Consider the following 17,228-nt stretch of genomic DNA (forward strand, 5'->3'; position numbering starts at 1 on the left):
TTAATATATGAATATGTGGTGTCATAGTTGTTTTTTTATAAAACATAAGATTTTTTCCCCTTAGGGTTTAAGTTTAAATAAATATAAGAGCAGATTATCTGACAGATGCTTATGTGAAGATCACAGCAGTTGAGGAAGGACAAGGAGATCAAGCAGTTTGATTGTAGAGCTTAAAAATATTAATTGTAGAGAATATCTCAGCAGAGGAGATGATATGCTATTGTTTTGTTTTTGTATTTATGTGGTTTTTGTTTTGCTTGTTTTTCTTTCTTTTTGCTTGTTTTGTTTACTTGTTTGTATGTTTTTTAAAAAATAATAGTGTGTATAATAAAATGTATTTTTTTAAAGTGTAGTAACAAAGAGTGTAGTAAAATCTTACATTTTACAATTAAAAAAACCCATGACACCACACTACACTCTTATTACAGCACTGCTGTTCTACTTTAAAAGCTCTGGCTGCCTCCCTGTTGCATTCTGGGATTTGCAGTTTAAACGAGGGGCATTTAGAATTCTCAGCTAGAGAACAATTAAGCCTCACTGAACTACAAAACCCAGAATGCAACAGGAGGCAGCAGAGCACTGTAACACACACACACCAAGCAGCAGCCCTTTCTCCGTTTCAGCTGCAATACCCGCCTGCGACCCCTAGGCGTCGCTGTAGAACCTCTCTCTTTGTTCTCAGAACAAACCACTCCCTCAGCCTCTTCCTTTCTACTCTCTTTCTCCCCCCGTTTGCTGAAGATGATACAATCGGAGCATGCGCAGAACGTTCTGTGGCCCTTCCTCCGTTCCAAAGCGGCGACGGCGCTGGCGCTGTGGCTGCAGGGTCCCCGGATGTAGCCACTGGAACACCCCCCGCATTTGGGACTTGGAAGGAGCGGGGCGCGCGTCTCCCAAGCGGTCGGGAAAGACCATTGCGGGGCTAAAGAGGGGGGTGAGGCCTAGTTGAGGGGAAAAGAGAGGCGGGGGGAAATTACTGTTGGAGGCTGCGGAGGCCGTCCCTTTTCTGTGCGCGTGGTTCCCCGGAGGCTGAGGGCGATGAGCAACTCGAGGAACAACCGCGTGATGGTGGAGGGGGTCGGGGCGCGGGTGGTGCGGGGCCCCGACTGGAAGTGGGGGAAGCAGGACGGCGGCGAGGGCCACGTCGGCACCGTCCGCACCTTCGAGAGCCCCGAGGAAGTGGTGGTGGTCTGGGACAACGGCACCGCCGCCAACTACCGCTGCTCCGGCGCCTACGACCTCCGCATCCTCGACAGCGCCCCCACAGGTGAGCCGGGAAGAGGCGAGGCGGCCCCGCCAGGCACCGGGCCACCGGCCCTCCCTCCCTCCCTCAGCAGCAGAGACAGGGGAAGAAGGAGATCCCAGTCCGACCCGGGGCTTGGATATAAGCCTCCTTTAGTCCCTGTGGGGTTGCTCCCCGGAGAGCTGGGCCTTTTAGGGTCCCTCGTCTACACTGCCGAAATAACGCAGTTCGACACCACTTTAAGCCCTGAAGCGCCATCCCATGCAGCCCTGTTTACAGTCCTTGAGCCTTCCCCACCAAAGTGTGCCGCTGCCTCCAAAATGCCATGACCCCCAGCCCCCTCCTCCCCTGCCCTGCTTAGGAGCCTTGTAGAGTCAGCAAAGTACACACAACCACAACAAGCCACAAATGCCAGGGATCTGTAGGAGGCAGCCATGGCAGTTAAAAGCAGTGTCAAAGTGCCTTATGTCTGCAGAAGAACCTGGTCCCTGACCGGTAACCGCAGGATTGATTGACATACTGTACTTGTGTTTACTTCCATGTCCCCTTTCTGCTTTCACTGCCATCCATGGCTCTGTCCTGTGGGATCCTTGGATTTGTAGTTTGTTGGGGTTTTGGGTAGTTGGATAAATCTGCAAGACCTAAGCAGAGCAGTGGAGGACAGGGGGGCTTGGAAGGACCTTGTACACAGGGTCGCCATAAGTTGAAGGCAGCTAACAGTAACAGCAAGTGGCCCTAGAGCTCTCTGACAGAGAAGGGTAAATAACCCACAAAACTACAAGCCCCAGAATTCCATAGTACTGAGGTGTCAAACCCCATGAATTCTGCAGTGTAGATGCAGCCCTAGAAGTGGACCTTAGTGTTGGTAACTCTTAAGACAGATTCCTTTGATGCAGTGCAAGAAAGACTATAAATCTAACATTTGGAGAACATTTCAGTGAATGAGTTTTCTTTTTTGGTGAGGGAGGGATTTCTTTCCCTTTAAACTGGGGGGAATATCATGTGACCCTCCAGATGTTGCTGTTTTGCAATTGCCAGCATTCCCCACCATTGGCGGCTATGATGGTTGGCGGTCTAGCAGCAACCGGAGGGCTGCATGATTCCCACATCTGGAGTAATTCCTTCTGGGAATGAGACTTTGCCATGAAGGCCTATGCATCTCCATTCAACGGAAGATATCCTCCCAGTACTGTATTCCATAGGGCTTCAAGATTTTATGCCGTCCAAGGCTGCCCTTGGACTGCATAAAATGCATTGAAAACGAGTTTCCTTTGCTGTTATGCTATAGTCTCTGTTGTAACAGAAGACATGCGTTGACTTCGTAGGTATGGCTTCAGTAACCTGTAAAAACTTTATTGGTTGACAAAGAATAGGATTTGGTAGCCTTTTCTCTTTCTGGCGACTTGGTCAATATATTGCTGATTTGTATTATTTTTAATTTGCTGACAGCTATGGAAAGTGTAGTCCAGTATTTGAATTCTGCTTAGCCAAAGAACGTATCCATTGCACTATTTTAAACATCAAGATGTTGTCATTTTAAAATTACAAGGGAATCTTAATGGAAAATGCTTGTTTTTAAACAAAGGAACAGTGATTGTAACAGTTCATAAAGTGCAACAAAATTTAGAATCCACGTTGTAATGATACCTTTATTGAGACAACAAAAATGTCCAAAGTACATCACACTAACTTTCAAAGCTTCACTGGCTTCTTCATTAGGCAAAAGATAGATGCAAAAATAATGCAGGGGAAAGAAAGTGTGTGATGTTGTTGTTAGGGCATCTATATTGTAGATTGTGGGGGTATAGAAAGCATGAGCAGATATAAAGTGAGGCTTGTTTGGCCATAAGCAGAGTCAGAACAAAGGCAAAATGACAAACTGTTTCTCCCCAGTAAACAGTGACAAACAACAACAGATGATTCATAGTTTGCTGCTCAAAATTATTAACATATTTCTGCCTTCAACTTAATTTTAATTCACCTTATTCATGTTAGATTTTAGTGGAGCCCAATCCTATGTACAATTACTCGGAAGTTTCCACTGAGTTAGTAGGATTTCTAAGATCTTAGTAAGATTTCTAAGATGGTCTATGAGGAATATCTGTGTCAAAATCATAATATCACCTACATGGGATAGTTCTATCACTTCATAAAACCATTGTCAAATTGAAAGGACATAATCTGTGTATGCCTTTAAGGATACTGATTCACTCTGTTGTAACAGATGGTCAGTGCTATCATTAGAATTATTCACCTGTTAGCAAAGAGGGTAAGCGGGAAACAAGTGTTTCAATAAGAGATTTGCGTTTACATTGTCATTAGCTATATTGTGCTGTGGAACATTTGCTATTTCTAAAATGTATTGCTCCATTAAATTTATCAACATAATCAATACTAATACACCATCAGTCAAATGAAATAGTTTTAAAATTCTGAATGTATTTGCAACAGTTATTGAGATATGTTGAAATTACATGTGTTAACAGTCTTTATTACATTCATGGTTTTTCCTTAATATTTGGACAATTTAAGGGAAATGAATTCTACAGCACACGAAAGTATGGATTGCTGAACTGAATGGGGCTTACTCCTGAACAGAATTGCACTGCTTACTGTATGTGCTTTAAAAGTCATATATAATTCTATTTAAAAGTAAGCCCCATTCAGTTCAGCGAACCATTCTTCCATGTAGTTGTTTGATTGCAGTCGATAAGTGTACTTTTCCAATCAAATATTTCATTTTTGGCTTTTAGCAAAAGCTTCTGAAATACTTATGTAAAACGTAAACTTAACAGTTAACTTGAATAAGTTTTACTGAGTAGACACAGTTTCTGAATTTGTTTATTTTTGTTAATTTAGAAGATTGGAATTTTTTTAGTAAACTTTCCCAACTCCAGCAAATTAAAATCACTATGGGGACTCCAGTTGGAACTTATAATTTAGTTTAGGTCAACAGTATTGCCATTGAATTACTGTGTCAATATTAATTGGAGCTGAATGGAAAAGCAGTGTATGAGAGACCAGCTGGTAGGCATCTGCCTGCTTTATCTTTTCCTTTGCTGCTGAATGCCTATATCTTATCAAGTCCAGGTTTGTGAAGTTTGCCAGAATAATAACATTAATGGATCTACATTGCTTAAAAATACACTGTTTAGTGTGTTGACTGACTTTATATTTCACTACTTGTTAAGTAAAAACAGTGTGACACTATTTGAGAATGAATACTAAATACTGCAAGAAACTGATTCTGAAATGAATTGTCATCGGATACTTGGGACATCAGTTTCTTCACATTTGAAGAGACAAATCCATTTGAGCACTAGGTCAACCAGTCAGTTTTCTAGAGGCCTAAACTGAAAAGTGAAAGGGACTGTCATCCTGTGGTAGATGCACTTTCTATGGAAAATGTTATAGTTTCATTATTTCCTTCCCACATTGCAGGTTAAATTTTAACTGTTAAAAGATATTGTGTAGAAGGCTGGAACTGATGCTTGAAAGTCCAAATACAAAAAAACTTGGCCTTTCAAAATCAGTGTCTGTCTGAATACAAGAGTGTTTTATAGTATAATAGTATCTATTCTAATTGTAATTGTACTCTTATTTAACTAGAAGGAGCATTTTACTGAACTTGATTCCAAAAGCAAAGTGTTAATGTATCTTATTTATTTGATATCAATGGCGGCTTACAGACCGCCTATTTGGGGCGGGCTGTACCCGCCCCTTTCCCCGGTGTATCGGGGCCTCAGCTGCCAGAACGGCAGCCGCTGAGGCCCCAATCCGCCGCTTTTCAGGTTGCGGGGAAGCAGCAAAACATGACGTCCTCATGGCGGCGGCCGTCTGGAACGGCCGCCGTCATTTTTTACGCGCTCGGCACGTATTAGGGTTAGGGAGGTGCGGAAGCACTGCACCTCCCTAACCCTAGTACGCGCTCCGCGCGTACTTTAATGGCGGTGTATAACCCGCCTCTGACTCCTTGGTGGGAACAGTGGTACTGTTGCTTACAATATTTTCTCATTAGGATTATGTGTACAGCTTCTACATTCCTGTGTAGCTCTAGTTTAAAAAGACAGAGAGACTTGAGTGGTCATAGGAATTTATGGATTGCATTTGTGCAACCTCTGAGAAAACAGAACTGCTTGCATAACTGTTCCTATACTTGTGTAGTATTCCCTTAGGATTCCACTTTTTTGTGTATCCCTGCATATATATATGTACAACAAAGTATTATACTAATAGTACTCCTTTCCACAGGAATTAAGCACGATGGAACAATGTGTGATACTTGTCGCCAACAACCAATAATTGGTATTCGATGGAAATGTGCAGAATGCACAAATTATGACTTATGTACAGTGTGTTATCATGGGGATAAGCATCATCTGAGACATCGGTTTTATAGAATAACTACCCCAGGAAGTGAAAGGTAACTTTTACATTCACACTTTAACAAACAAAAATGTCTGTATTATCAGTCAGGAATAGTCTCAGCACCACTTAAAATGCTGAGATGTTCAGTAAATTGAAACGCAAGTTGCTTTTTAAAAAATGTTAACAGCTTCTCTTAATTTCTGAAAATGAGAGATTATATTGAAGAGATTATATTGAACAGTTTATTTTTGATCTGGCTTTTAAATATATATATAATTCAATATTACATTTTAGGGTATTACTGGAATCCCGTCGTAAATCAAAGAAAATCACTGCAAGGGGAATCTTCACAAGTGCCAGGGTAGTACGAGGAGTTGATTGGCAGTGGGAAGATCAGGATGGTGGCAATGGACGTAGGGGCAAAGTAAGAGTTCAGAGTATCTATGTTTATTCCTATGTCTTTGATGAATAATTTGGCTAGGTATCAACTACAGATGGTGGGTGAAAACAGTGGTTCATATTTTTTTTGGTCCATCCTTGGAGGCTTCTAGATACAGATGAATTCCTGATATGTCTAGGAGATTTTCTCACTGATATGTCTATCAGGTCCTTGCATACCTCTGAAATGAGTATTGAAGTAGTTTGCTCTGATAAGCTATTCTGATTTGTAGAGAGCATGTAATAATTTCTTGGTATACGTGGCTGTCAGCATATGCTGAAAGCCACGAGGGAGCTGCGTGGGGCGCAAGGGGCAGCGTGTCCCATTTAGATGAATGGGGCGTGCATCTGAGGCGCACATGTGCCCCTGTGCCACCACTGCATGCACGAGCCCCATTACTTTCAATGGGGCTCAAGCATATACGTTTTTTTACATGGTGGGGTCCGGAACGGATTCCCTGTGTAAAAAAAGGGCACACTGTACTGAGATGCTGATGGAAATGAAATTATTGCATGTCAGTCACTGATTCTTACTATTGAGTAGCACAATTTGACACAAAGATTGTTGATGAAACATTTGGTGGTTCACTGTAACTAACATCCAGTACCTGTTCGCGTCATGTTTAAGGCAAAACCAAAGATAGCTGTAGTCAGTGTTCCATTTGGTGCTGTTAATAATGGATATATTTCAGCTTGTGCAGCTTCCGGACATGGAGATACTACTTCATAGTTATTGGCCTTTCAAAAATATTCTTGATCCTTGCCTTTCTTTGTTAATTCTTTGGGTGTTTTGACTACTTGAGTCATAGAGATACATATTTCAGAAAAGGTGTGGTGTCCTCATTTTGGGGTAAGATTGTGGAACACATAATAGCCTTGCAACTGAAGGTGGTACTGGATGTTACAGATCGCTTGTATCTATTGACTCTCAGAAACCTCAGCCAGCTTCTTGAGAAAATTGGGAGAGTTGAAACCCATAACAACTAGAAGATGAAAGTTGAGAACCACTGCTTTGGGGGCTTAATGAGATACTCCTGAATTTTTCAGTGGATTTTAGTACTATTGACTATGGCATATTTTAGGGATAGCCTGCAAAATTGGAACTTGGGACCACTTTATTTCCACTTCTTTCTGGAGTGTTGATAAGAGATTGATGCTACAGGATGGATGCTCCACCTGTGGCCTTTAGCTTACAGTTTTTTGAAAAGAATTCAAAGATATGGCCGTGTTAGTCTGTAGAATCAGTATGTAGAGAAATCTTGTAGCACCTTTGAGACTAACTGAACGAAAGAAATTGGCAGTACATGCTTTTGTAGACTTCAGTCTACTTCTTCAGATGCATTTGGTAGAGTTGCATCTGAGGAAGTAGACTGAAATCTACGAAAGCTCATTCTGCCAATTCCTTTCTTTCAGTTAGTCTCAAAGGTGCTACAGATCTCTCTGTGTACAGTTTACTGAAAAGTTCCATGTTGTCATCTACACTTTGAAACATCTGTATCAAGTTGCAGGGTGAGGCCACTGGATGTTTGACCTGAGGTATCCTCAACATACTGATAAGTTTACTTCACATTTCTATCTAATTATTCCAGGGAAGCAGTGGACAACCTGTATTGAAATAGATCAGAGCAAACAGGTTGAAGCCTAATCTAGATAAAATGGAAATACTGCTAGTGATGAATTTTTCTGATCTGGATGGACCAGAATTATAGCATTGGGACATTTTTGGGTCCAGGGCTAATCCCAGAAGGACATCATAGTGGGAGTCAATTAAGTCATTCTAGGAAGGGTGTTTCAGAACCCGGGTGCTGGCCACCAGTAATGCTGTCTCTGACTGGCAAAAACTCTTCAGAATTTTAGTTAGTGAGATTTTTCCATTGTGTACTACTTGATCCTTTTATCTAGAGATGCCAGGTTTTGTACCTGGGAACTGATACTTGCCAAGCACATTCGGACCAATGGTCTGTCTACATAAATGAACATAAATGCAATAGCACCCCCTTGCATGTGTTCTCTAGTATTGAGAGCCATACTGTCTCTGGTAATTTGAGTAGTATATAGCCTACTAGTAGAATATAGCCATCATGACTATGAGACATTAATAGCTTTTGAAGAATTAGACTTCCATGTCCACTTTCATTGCAGAATGCTCTCTGACTGAGAGTGCAGTGGTGGAAGTATAACCAATGGTCACTCTAAGTAGCCAGAAGGATTGAAAATTGTTGCTTTGTTTTGTAGTAGTTTGGCTTAACACCTCTGTGACTAAATCATTTGGTTATCATAAAAAAGACACCAAATCAAGCAAGACGGTTTTCAAAAAATTGTTGATTGTTGTTATTTCCTGCCTCAGTCTCTGGGGAGAGGCGGGTAAGAAATAAATACTCACTCTGCATTCAATTAGCTAATATACTAAAGAATAGTTGTAAATTATGGTCATCACAGTGGTCCTTATTATAAGCACTTCCATGTAAATATGGTTATGAATTAACAACAACAACAACTCATAACCATACTTACACAGAAGTGTTTTTATAGATCACAGTGAAGACCATAATCTAGGACTATTCTTTTGTATATTGTCTAATTGAAAAGAGAGTTTGGATGTTAATTTCCTGAGGCAGAACATGCTAATCATATTTGTTTGTAAGCAAGTTTTCTTGGAAACTTCCAGGTATGATTTAGTTGTAACATACCCTGTTGTAAAAATGAAACTGTTAACAACAGAAGTCCTCTTATCCATTCTAAAATGACAGCTAATCATTGGGACTAGAAGGAAGGCCTTTTGGTGGCTGTACCTTTTACATTCCTAACCCAGTGATAGCTGCTTTGCTGCTTGCTTAATAGTCTTTTAGGCCCCATGCAGACAGGTCAAAATAAAGCTGCTTCGGGTCACTTTGGAGGTATGCTGTTTAAATGATGCATGCGTACTAAGAGTACGGAAGCCACGCCAAAGCTATGATCCAGTCCTAAGGACTGGAGCTCAGCTTTGGCGCAGGTTCTGGACTCTTAGTATGCATGCATCATTTAAAGAGCATACCTCCAAAGTGACCCGAAGCAGCTTTATTTTGGTCTGTCTGCATGGGGCCTTAGCCTTCCTTTTTGAGGGTGGATTCCTTAGGTTAAGGGTTTTAGTGCAATTTGAATTAGTTTTTAACTGATGTTTTGATTATTTTATTTTTCTGTTTTGTGTGTGTGTGTGTTTTGTTGCTTCTTTTGATTAATAGCCATGTTTTCTTGTGCATTTTATTTTGCTTTGTCATGGTAGCAACATTGAACTTTTTGAAAAGGTAGAATATAAATGCTGTAAATAAACAGTGAAGGTTAGTGTTCTTATCTGTAGACTGTGGATGAAGGTGATTTACTTTTTGGAAACAGACATATATCCTTCTTCATTTTGCTAGGTAACTGAAATCCAGGACTGGAGTGCATCTAGTCCACACAGTGCAGCATATGTTTTATGGGACAATGGAGCGAAAAACCTCTACAGAGTTGGCTTTGAGGGCATGGTAAGAAGTAAATCTGTACAAAGAGTAAAACTGCTTCATGAAGGAAGAATAAAATGGCATGTGCTGTGCTATTATCTTCTTTTGTAATATCCTTCTGTCAGTTTGCATGCTATTAGGATCTTCATTGTTCTTACAGCTGTAGGGATGGCTTATGCATATGCAGTAGTCTGGTCTCAGTTTAAACATACAGACAAAGTGGGCTTCTGTCTCAGTCTTAACCACAAGTACTTTTGTAAATAGGATGTTTATTTTTGAAAGCAAGATGGACAGAAATGGTTAGATGTGAAGATGGCTAAAAAGTTTTCAATTCCCAGTAATTGTAAATATGTTCATTATGGTAATTATTTATTTACATACTGTAAGGTAATCTAATATTTTTCTGGCTGTATGGTGTGCTGGCGGTCTGAGGACTTTGATGAAGTTCCAGTAGAGTTTTCATATTAATGTCTGCAAAATCACTACAGAATCTAAAGCAGAAGTTGGCCAAATAATATTTTTTCTTTTCTTAGAAGTATAATTATAGATCAGTTTGGACTATTTATCATTAGAATAAAATATTTAATAAGTTCACGATTCATTAAACAGTAGGAAGATTCCTGATACAGCAATATATGATTACCAGACAAGTGCACTTCTTGGCATTCGTTAAATTGTTATTCTTTTCTTTTGAAACTTGTATTGAATAGAAACCATTGTCTTTGGGTAAACAGCCAGTATATTCTAATCAGCTCTCAAATTTCCCCATTTTCTACTTGGAAACAAAATAATCTGCTGATGTAAAAGTTCTTCATTGCTTTGCAAATTGTTTGCTTCTCTTTCTCACCTAACCAAATGCTTGGTTTCTTATAAAAGAAACATTTACATGTTCAGTATCAAAATTGAAGTTCTTCTGAAGTTTTGTTTGTATTCCTCTCATATTAGTGTTGTGTATGCTTTTCTTCCACTAAATTGTAAAGGAAGCAGTTTCTATTTTCTAAAGAAGTTTATCTGAATACCGGGTGACTTAATTGACCTTTTAATCCTTTTTAAAAGATTTATGTTTTACATGTTCAGGCAAAGCTATGATTTTAAATATTGAGAAGCAATTCAGTCAGCTGCATTCAAGCACATACTTTTTCTAGATATTTGATTCATTTTGAAAAGACTGAATTAGGAAGAGGCAATAAAATAAAAATAATTTCAGTTAATCTTCATAAATGTAATATCAGATGGATGCAAAACTTACATATGATAATATGGGAATGCAAATGTACATATTTTCTGCCTCATAGCTGTATATTTAGGAATCTTCTGCTCTTGGAAGTTTCATTTTGAAGTATATTCATCTAACTCAGTGGACAACTTATTATTCTTTTCATCCTGCAATCTGCCAGCACCTCACATTTACTGCTCTGGACCTTTTTTCTCCAAGTAATAAAGAAACAGATCTTTGCTGAGGCCCATGGTTGGCCTATACACCACCTGTCCCTTTGTTTGCTTCCTTAGTTCCAGATGATATGAATTAAAGGATTCTTCTCTTCCTATTAGCTTCACACTTTAGTGTAATGTGCACTGAACAACTTTTGTCCAATGGGAATTACTTTAGAGATATCACCAGATGGCTGCTATTTGGGTTAGGAATAACAAGAACAACAGTCAGAGAAGGGAGGACATAGCAGAATTTGTTGCTAGGTGTATTTGATAGAGGTTACTTTTGAAATAAATAGCCTGTGTATCCTGTAAAGGCACAGTGAAAATATAGAATATTGTATTGTGGTGCTGCAGATTACTGTAAAAACAATGCAAAGTATTATTTGTAGATTGGATTAATTTATATGCAAAGAAAGTTTTATTTTGACTTTTTACAAAACCATAACAGATATGTTACACTTTAGGAGTATTTTGGGAAACAGTCCGTAATGTGGCATTGTAACTAGAGCAGCAGAGGATGATTACATATCTGAGTTGAATAAGGTCTTTTGTGAACTGAACGTGAATGGAGAGGGAATGTGGCACAAATATATCTGGAATTGGGAAAGAAGTGTCTGTTTACAGACATCTCTATATAAACAGGTCCAGGAGTTTGAACTGGTATTGCTTTTTTGACACTAGGGCATACAGTGGTACCCCGGGATACGAATTCACCACGTTACGAAATTTCCGGGGTACGAAAAAGTTAGATTTAAAAAAACTGTTCCGGGTTACGAAGGATTTTTCGGGTTACGAAAATCTTTTCGGCGCGAAATTCAAAGCGCGGCTAGCGGCTAGCGGCTTTCCAGCGGCTTTTCAGGTTGCGAAATGTATCGGGTTACGAACGGCGCCGCGGAACGAATTAAATTCGTAACCCGAGGTAGCACTGTATATCCCAAACAACATTTAATAAAAAGGTCAGTGAAGAAGAAAGTGTTTTGTAGCTCAGGTCTGCAACTGGGCTTGAGTTAGCCCAGTTGCAGTCCTTGAGCTACAAACACTTTCTTCTTCAAGAAAAATTAATTTTAGGAAAGGACCTTTTTATCAGTAGTGCCATCGTTATAGGTAGAGTTCAGGGAAGGCACAGCAGGAACTAAATGAGGAAAACCATTCTTGATTTCAAGTCTGTGTCAAGAAAAATACCAACTATGCAAAGGTGTTTACATTTTAAATATTCTGTTCCTTAAATACCTGATATATGCATTGTATGTAAAAAGCTGTTCCACTTAGGCTTGCTTCTGAGTAGACAAGCATAGAATTCAATGTTGCTTAGCTTGCCTAAAAGCTCTTGCACTGAAATTTGAATCAACATGCTTAGAGTTGAGCTGTGCTCTGCAGACTTGGTGAGAAAATTTTTAAGTGATAAGCATCTGTGCATGTGTATGAATATGCAAGTATGTGCACATATTGTAGTCCCTAGGATACCCTTAATACAGCCCTTTGGTTGAAGACATTTTTGCATCCTTGGCAGAGGGTAAAGCATAGTTCTTCGTGGTCTGTCTGAATCACACAAATGGGTTATTCTGTGCCTGTCCAGTTAGCTTCAGAACTTTCTGGAATCACTAGGGAAGACTTTTTGGCAGTAGCACCTCCCATCCCCTATATCAGTGATGGCGAACCTATGGCACGCGTGCCAGAGGTGGCACTCAGAGCCCTCTCTGCGGGCACACATGCTTTCACCCTAGCACAGAGATTGCCAGAGCTTCTTACTAGAAAGCCAGAGGGACGTGGCATTTTGCAATAATTAAGTGGAGTCTGGGTTGCAGTTTGGGCACTCGATCTGTAAAAGGTTCACCATCACTGCCCTATATAATGCCCCAGTCTTCCTGCCGTTTCTCAATTCCTTTTGTCCAACTTGAAGGAACTGCATTTTGTAGCAGCTAAAAGGAACTGCATTGGCTACCTTGCCTACTTTTCTTCTTTATAGTTTCTGTGCCTCACACAAATGGGTTTTATGCCTAAATAGCAGATCATCATAGATTACTGTTTGACAGAGCCACTGCAGTGCAAATACCAGTTTAGCGGCAGACAAATAATCTGTATTGAGATAGTTAAGGCTAATATTTTCTGTTGTTTTTAGTCAGACCTTAAATGCGTCCAGGATGCAAAAGGAGGGTCCTTCTACCGTGATCACTGTCCAGTACTTGGTGAGTTAGAAGAAATATAAACTGAATTATTTGTATGGTTATTATATATATTTAGAAAGCTTACAAGCTTCAATGTAGGAAAAATGGTGAGTAGAGAGACACATGATAGAGGTATATAAAAGTATGCATAATGTGAAGAAGAAGGCATTTCTCTAGAAGTTTGGGTCATCTAGTGAAGAGAAATGGTGGAGGTTTAAGATATAAAAAGGTAATACTGTTTAATACAACACAGAGGCAAAGTATGAAATTCACTGCTACAGAATGGAATGATGGTTTCCAATTTGGATCATTTAAAAGGGGATTGGATAAATCCATGAAAGATGGAGCCATGACTGGCTACATGTCAAAATCACTATGCATCACTTCCCACATCAGAGGCATTATACATTTATATATCAGTTATTGGGGAGTATGAGATAGAAGGTACAGGTGCACTCAGGTCCTGTTGGCAGGCTTCCCTAGGCAATTAATTGGCTAGTTTTTAAACAGATTGTACAACTAGATGGGACTTTTGTCCTATCCAGCATGTCTTTTCTTATGTTTATATGTTGCAAAACTTACTGAACTCTGAGAATTTCTCTGTATGGTTTGGAAGCCTTAAATTAAGATAATAATGTTCTGTTTAGAGTTTACCATAATTAACAGTTCACAGCCTGTTCAGCTTGTGTTAGATTTAAGTGAAATGCTGTTATCTGAACTGCTTACTGACTGGACTTCTAGCATCTGCACTGATAAATAGCTATACTGCTTTCTTGAATTCCCAACCTGTGTTTCAACATGAACAAGATTATGCTGTTAGAACAGGAGTTCCTTTTTTTTTTTTTTTTTGGTATGATGTTGAATTCATTATTCCTTTATTATTTGTGAAATTGTATTTGCATGATTAAAATTCCATCTTGTCCTTTTATTTTAACTTTAGGTGAACAAAATGGTAACAGGAATCCAGGTGGACTACAGATTGGTGATCTGGTAAACATTGATCTTGACTTAGAAATTGTTCAGTCTTTACAGCATGGTCATGGAGGGTGGACTGATGGAATGTTTGAAACCTTAACTACCACTGGCACAGTTTGTGGCATAGATGAAGATCATGACATTGTTGTGCAGTATCCAAGTGGCAATAGGTATGTTAATTTCATGTATTTCCAAGACAGTTTTTTTCTTAATGTTTGGTTAGTGTTCAGAAGTTCCACTTGACTATTTTTGCATCCCAAAATAAGAAAGGGGATACAGATATGTCTCCTACCAAACCTAATAAAATTGATCATAGTTCTTGCATTTTAAATTTCGATTAGAATACAAAGCACAGAAATTAAAGAAGTAACCTTTTGTTGTCTGTATTTTGTACCAACGTATTTCCTTTAGTCTAAGTAAAAGAGCTGGAAATTCTGTAGTGTTCTTAATGACTTTGGGCTGTGTGCAGTAATGTCAATTTACTAGTGCAAACTGCCAGTCCCTTTTCAAATCTTTGGGGCATCATTTTCTAGCCAATTTCTTCCATTATGAATTATCCATTAATTCCAATTCTCTGCTTCCTAGCTTTGTGGGGTTATGCATCCTTTAAATTGGAGTGAGTAAAATGTTGTGATTTAGGTATTTGGTGGCCTGCAGTTTGCTTCACTCCTGATTTATGTATTGATTGGTTTATATCACACTTTTCTCCCCATATAGGACCCACAGTAGCTTGCAATATCAGCCTAATTTATTATCCTATACACATAGACTTTACAATTAATTATACAGGCTTGGGCTGATGAGGCAGACTTTGCCCTATTATTGCTGTTACTACTCAGGAAGCAATGTGGGCTTTGTTCACTTGGATTTTCAGAAAACCTTTGACAATGTCTTGCTGATCTTCCTGTTCATAGACATATTAACACTCAGGAGACTCTTAAAGATTATTGAGATGAAATTTACTTCTGGGTTAGCCCTACTGGCTCTCTGCGTGATTTGTCCTTCTCAGTCTGGCTGAAGGAGAAATCTACTATAGTGGGTTATTCCTTTTGCTTCCAGTTCCTTTTATTTTGTTTATGATTTACTCAGACATTATGCTAATTGATCTGTGACTGTCTCAGTCTTTCCTAAATTTCAATTTGAAAATTGATGTGGCACATGAATCTTCTTAGATTTCTTGTAAAATTCACGGTGCTTTCCCTTTAGCTAATAGACACAACTATGAAAACATACTTGGATTTTTGCAAAACCAAGCAATTGCATACTGGCAAACCTGTTACTAGTGCAGTTACATAGCTACTGTCCATTAAAATACTAAACTTCACTTTTCTTAATAATGTTGCAAGTAACTCATCTTTTGTAGGTGGACCTTTAACCCTGCTGTCCTCACCAAAGCCAATGTTGTCCGAAGTGGAGATGCTGCTCAAGGGGCTGAAGGTGGCACTTCACAGTTTCAAGTGGGTGATCTTGTCCAAGTTTGTTATGACTTAGAAAGAATCAAACTGCTTCAAAGAGGACATGGTGAATGGGCCGAAGCAATGCTTCCTGTAAGTATATACATATATGTCTGTTAATCTGAAATAAAAATACTAAAAATACTAAAATACAATACTGTAGATTGTGATATGAGTAAATTTACTTTTAAATTTTGTAGATTAGATAATACTTTTTTGGGATGAGAAGTAGTGCAGAAAGGAAGTAATCTGAATTTGTATGATGCATAGGTACGTAACTTTGTACATTTCTACTGTTCTTGCTATAGAAACAAGGTGCTTTAATGTTGTAATTGTTTGTGAACTACCCATAGAATATCTTCTACACATGTTTATATTAATAAAGCTTCATTACTAAAACTCATCCTGTGTGTGACCTCATGTCAGTGTTAGGATGCTTGTCTTATGGTGATCTAGGCCAGTTATTCCTAAAGTGGGTGGTATGCCCCCACCTGGGAGCAGTGGAAAGATCCAAGGGGGTGGTGAAGGAAAGGGGGCTGATAGGAAGGCAATGAGGAAAGGGGGCATTAAGGGAGGTGTTAGTCAAATTATTGGCACACAAGAAAGACAAGGGGAACCAGTGGCCCACTGCTGCATTCACACATGAGAGCAGAGGAAGAGGTGAAGCATTGGGTACTGCTGGGGTAGATGCTGCTAGATGCTGCACAGTGAGTAGACCTATGATCAAGAAATAGACATGGGGGGCAGTAGGGTTGTTGCACAAGAGGAAAGAAGGCAGTAACCCAGTTTGGGGACCACTGACCTAGATGCTCCTAACAGAAAGTTTTGTTTTAATTTCCAAAGCTAATAAATTGATTCCTCCCCCTAATATGCATTCAGAGAAGCTTGATGACCAAATGTTAGGCTTGATACTTCATCCCATCAGTACCTGCAAAATCATGAAAACATTTCAGGCCACTTGGTTTTGATACTTTGTTGCTTCTTTCTTAGTTAAATGAACTAGAGAAGGATCACGTTGATGATCTCACTCAAAAATAATTTGGCTGCACATAGGACATGGAAGGAAGTTCTCTTTCTGTAAATGCAAGACATAATGATATATAATTAGCTCATTTGGAGAAAATTTATTGTCTTCTGTTGGTGGAGTTTTGAAATGCTTCGAAAATTAGAGTTGCACTTCATTGCTGTAGCTTTACACAGACATTCAGCAATCTTTTGTATTCAGTTTAGTAAATATGAGTCTGTTTTTAATACCAGTATGGTGTTCTATTAGTGTTTTTGATACCTGTGTAGTATTCTAATATATTACAGTCCGTCCTTCCCTTACGCAGGGAATCCGTGTAAATGAAAAAACATGGATATTCAAGCCCCATTCAAATGAATGGGGCTTGTGCCCGCGGAGGTGCGTTGGCGGTGCGTGGAGTGCACACTGTGGGAGCATGCGCCATTGTTTCCTTCCGGCGTGCATCTCCTTCACTTCCGGCGTGGCTTCCAGCGTATGCTGGAAGCTGCGTAAAACACGGCTGCGTATAACACAGGTGCACTGTATAAATATTGATAAACATTGTTCAATTTCTGGTCTTCTCAAAAATCCCAGTGTCATTTAAACCAGAGAAATTCCACAGTAGGTGTTTTATTAGGGGAAATTGTCTAGTAATAGATTTCTGAAATT

The 17,228-nt window shown here is 39.4% G+C and overlaps 1 protein-coding gene across 1 annotated transcript in view; it reads left to right on the forward strand.

The window, feature by feature from the left end:
- The first annotated feature begins 730 nt into the window (after positions 1 to 730).
- MIB1 (MIB E3 ubiquitin protein ligase 1) overlaps positions 731 to 17,228 on the forward strand; it is a 56,741-nt gene continuing 40,243 nt past the window's right edge. Inside the window, exons 1-7 of the mRNA XM_089517161.1 lie at positions 731 to 1,267; positions 5,495 to 5,666; positions 5,906 to 6,035; positions 9,448 to 9,552; positions 13,082 to 13,148; positions 14,068 to 14,272; positions 15,466 to 15,649. Of these exons, the coding sequence (XP_089373287.1) occupies positions 1,039 to 1,267; positions 5,495 to 5,666; positions 5,906 to 6,035; positions 9,448 to 9,552; positions 13,082 to 13,148; positions 14,068 to 14,272; positions 15,466 to 15,649 (1,092 nt within the window). The 5' untranslated portion in view covers positions 731 to 1,038. The remainder of the gene's footprint in view (positions 1,268 to 5,494; positions 5,667 to 5,905; positions 6,036 to 9,447; positions 9,553 to 13,081; positions 13,149 to 14,067; positions 14,273 to 15,465; positions 15,650 to 17,228) is intronic.

This window comes from Sceloporus occidentalis, unplaced genomic scaffold (genome assembly GCF_023333645.1).
Source record: "Sceloporus occidentalis isolate IW3139 unplaced genomic scaffold, rSceOcc1.0.p SCAF_3, whole genome shotgun sequence".
Taxonomy (NCBI): domain Eukaryota; kingdom Metazoa; phylum Chordata; class Lepidosauria; order Squamata; family Phrynosomatidae; genus Sceloporus; species Sceloporus occidentalis.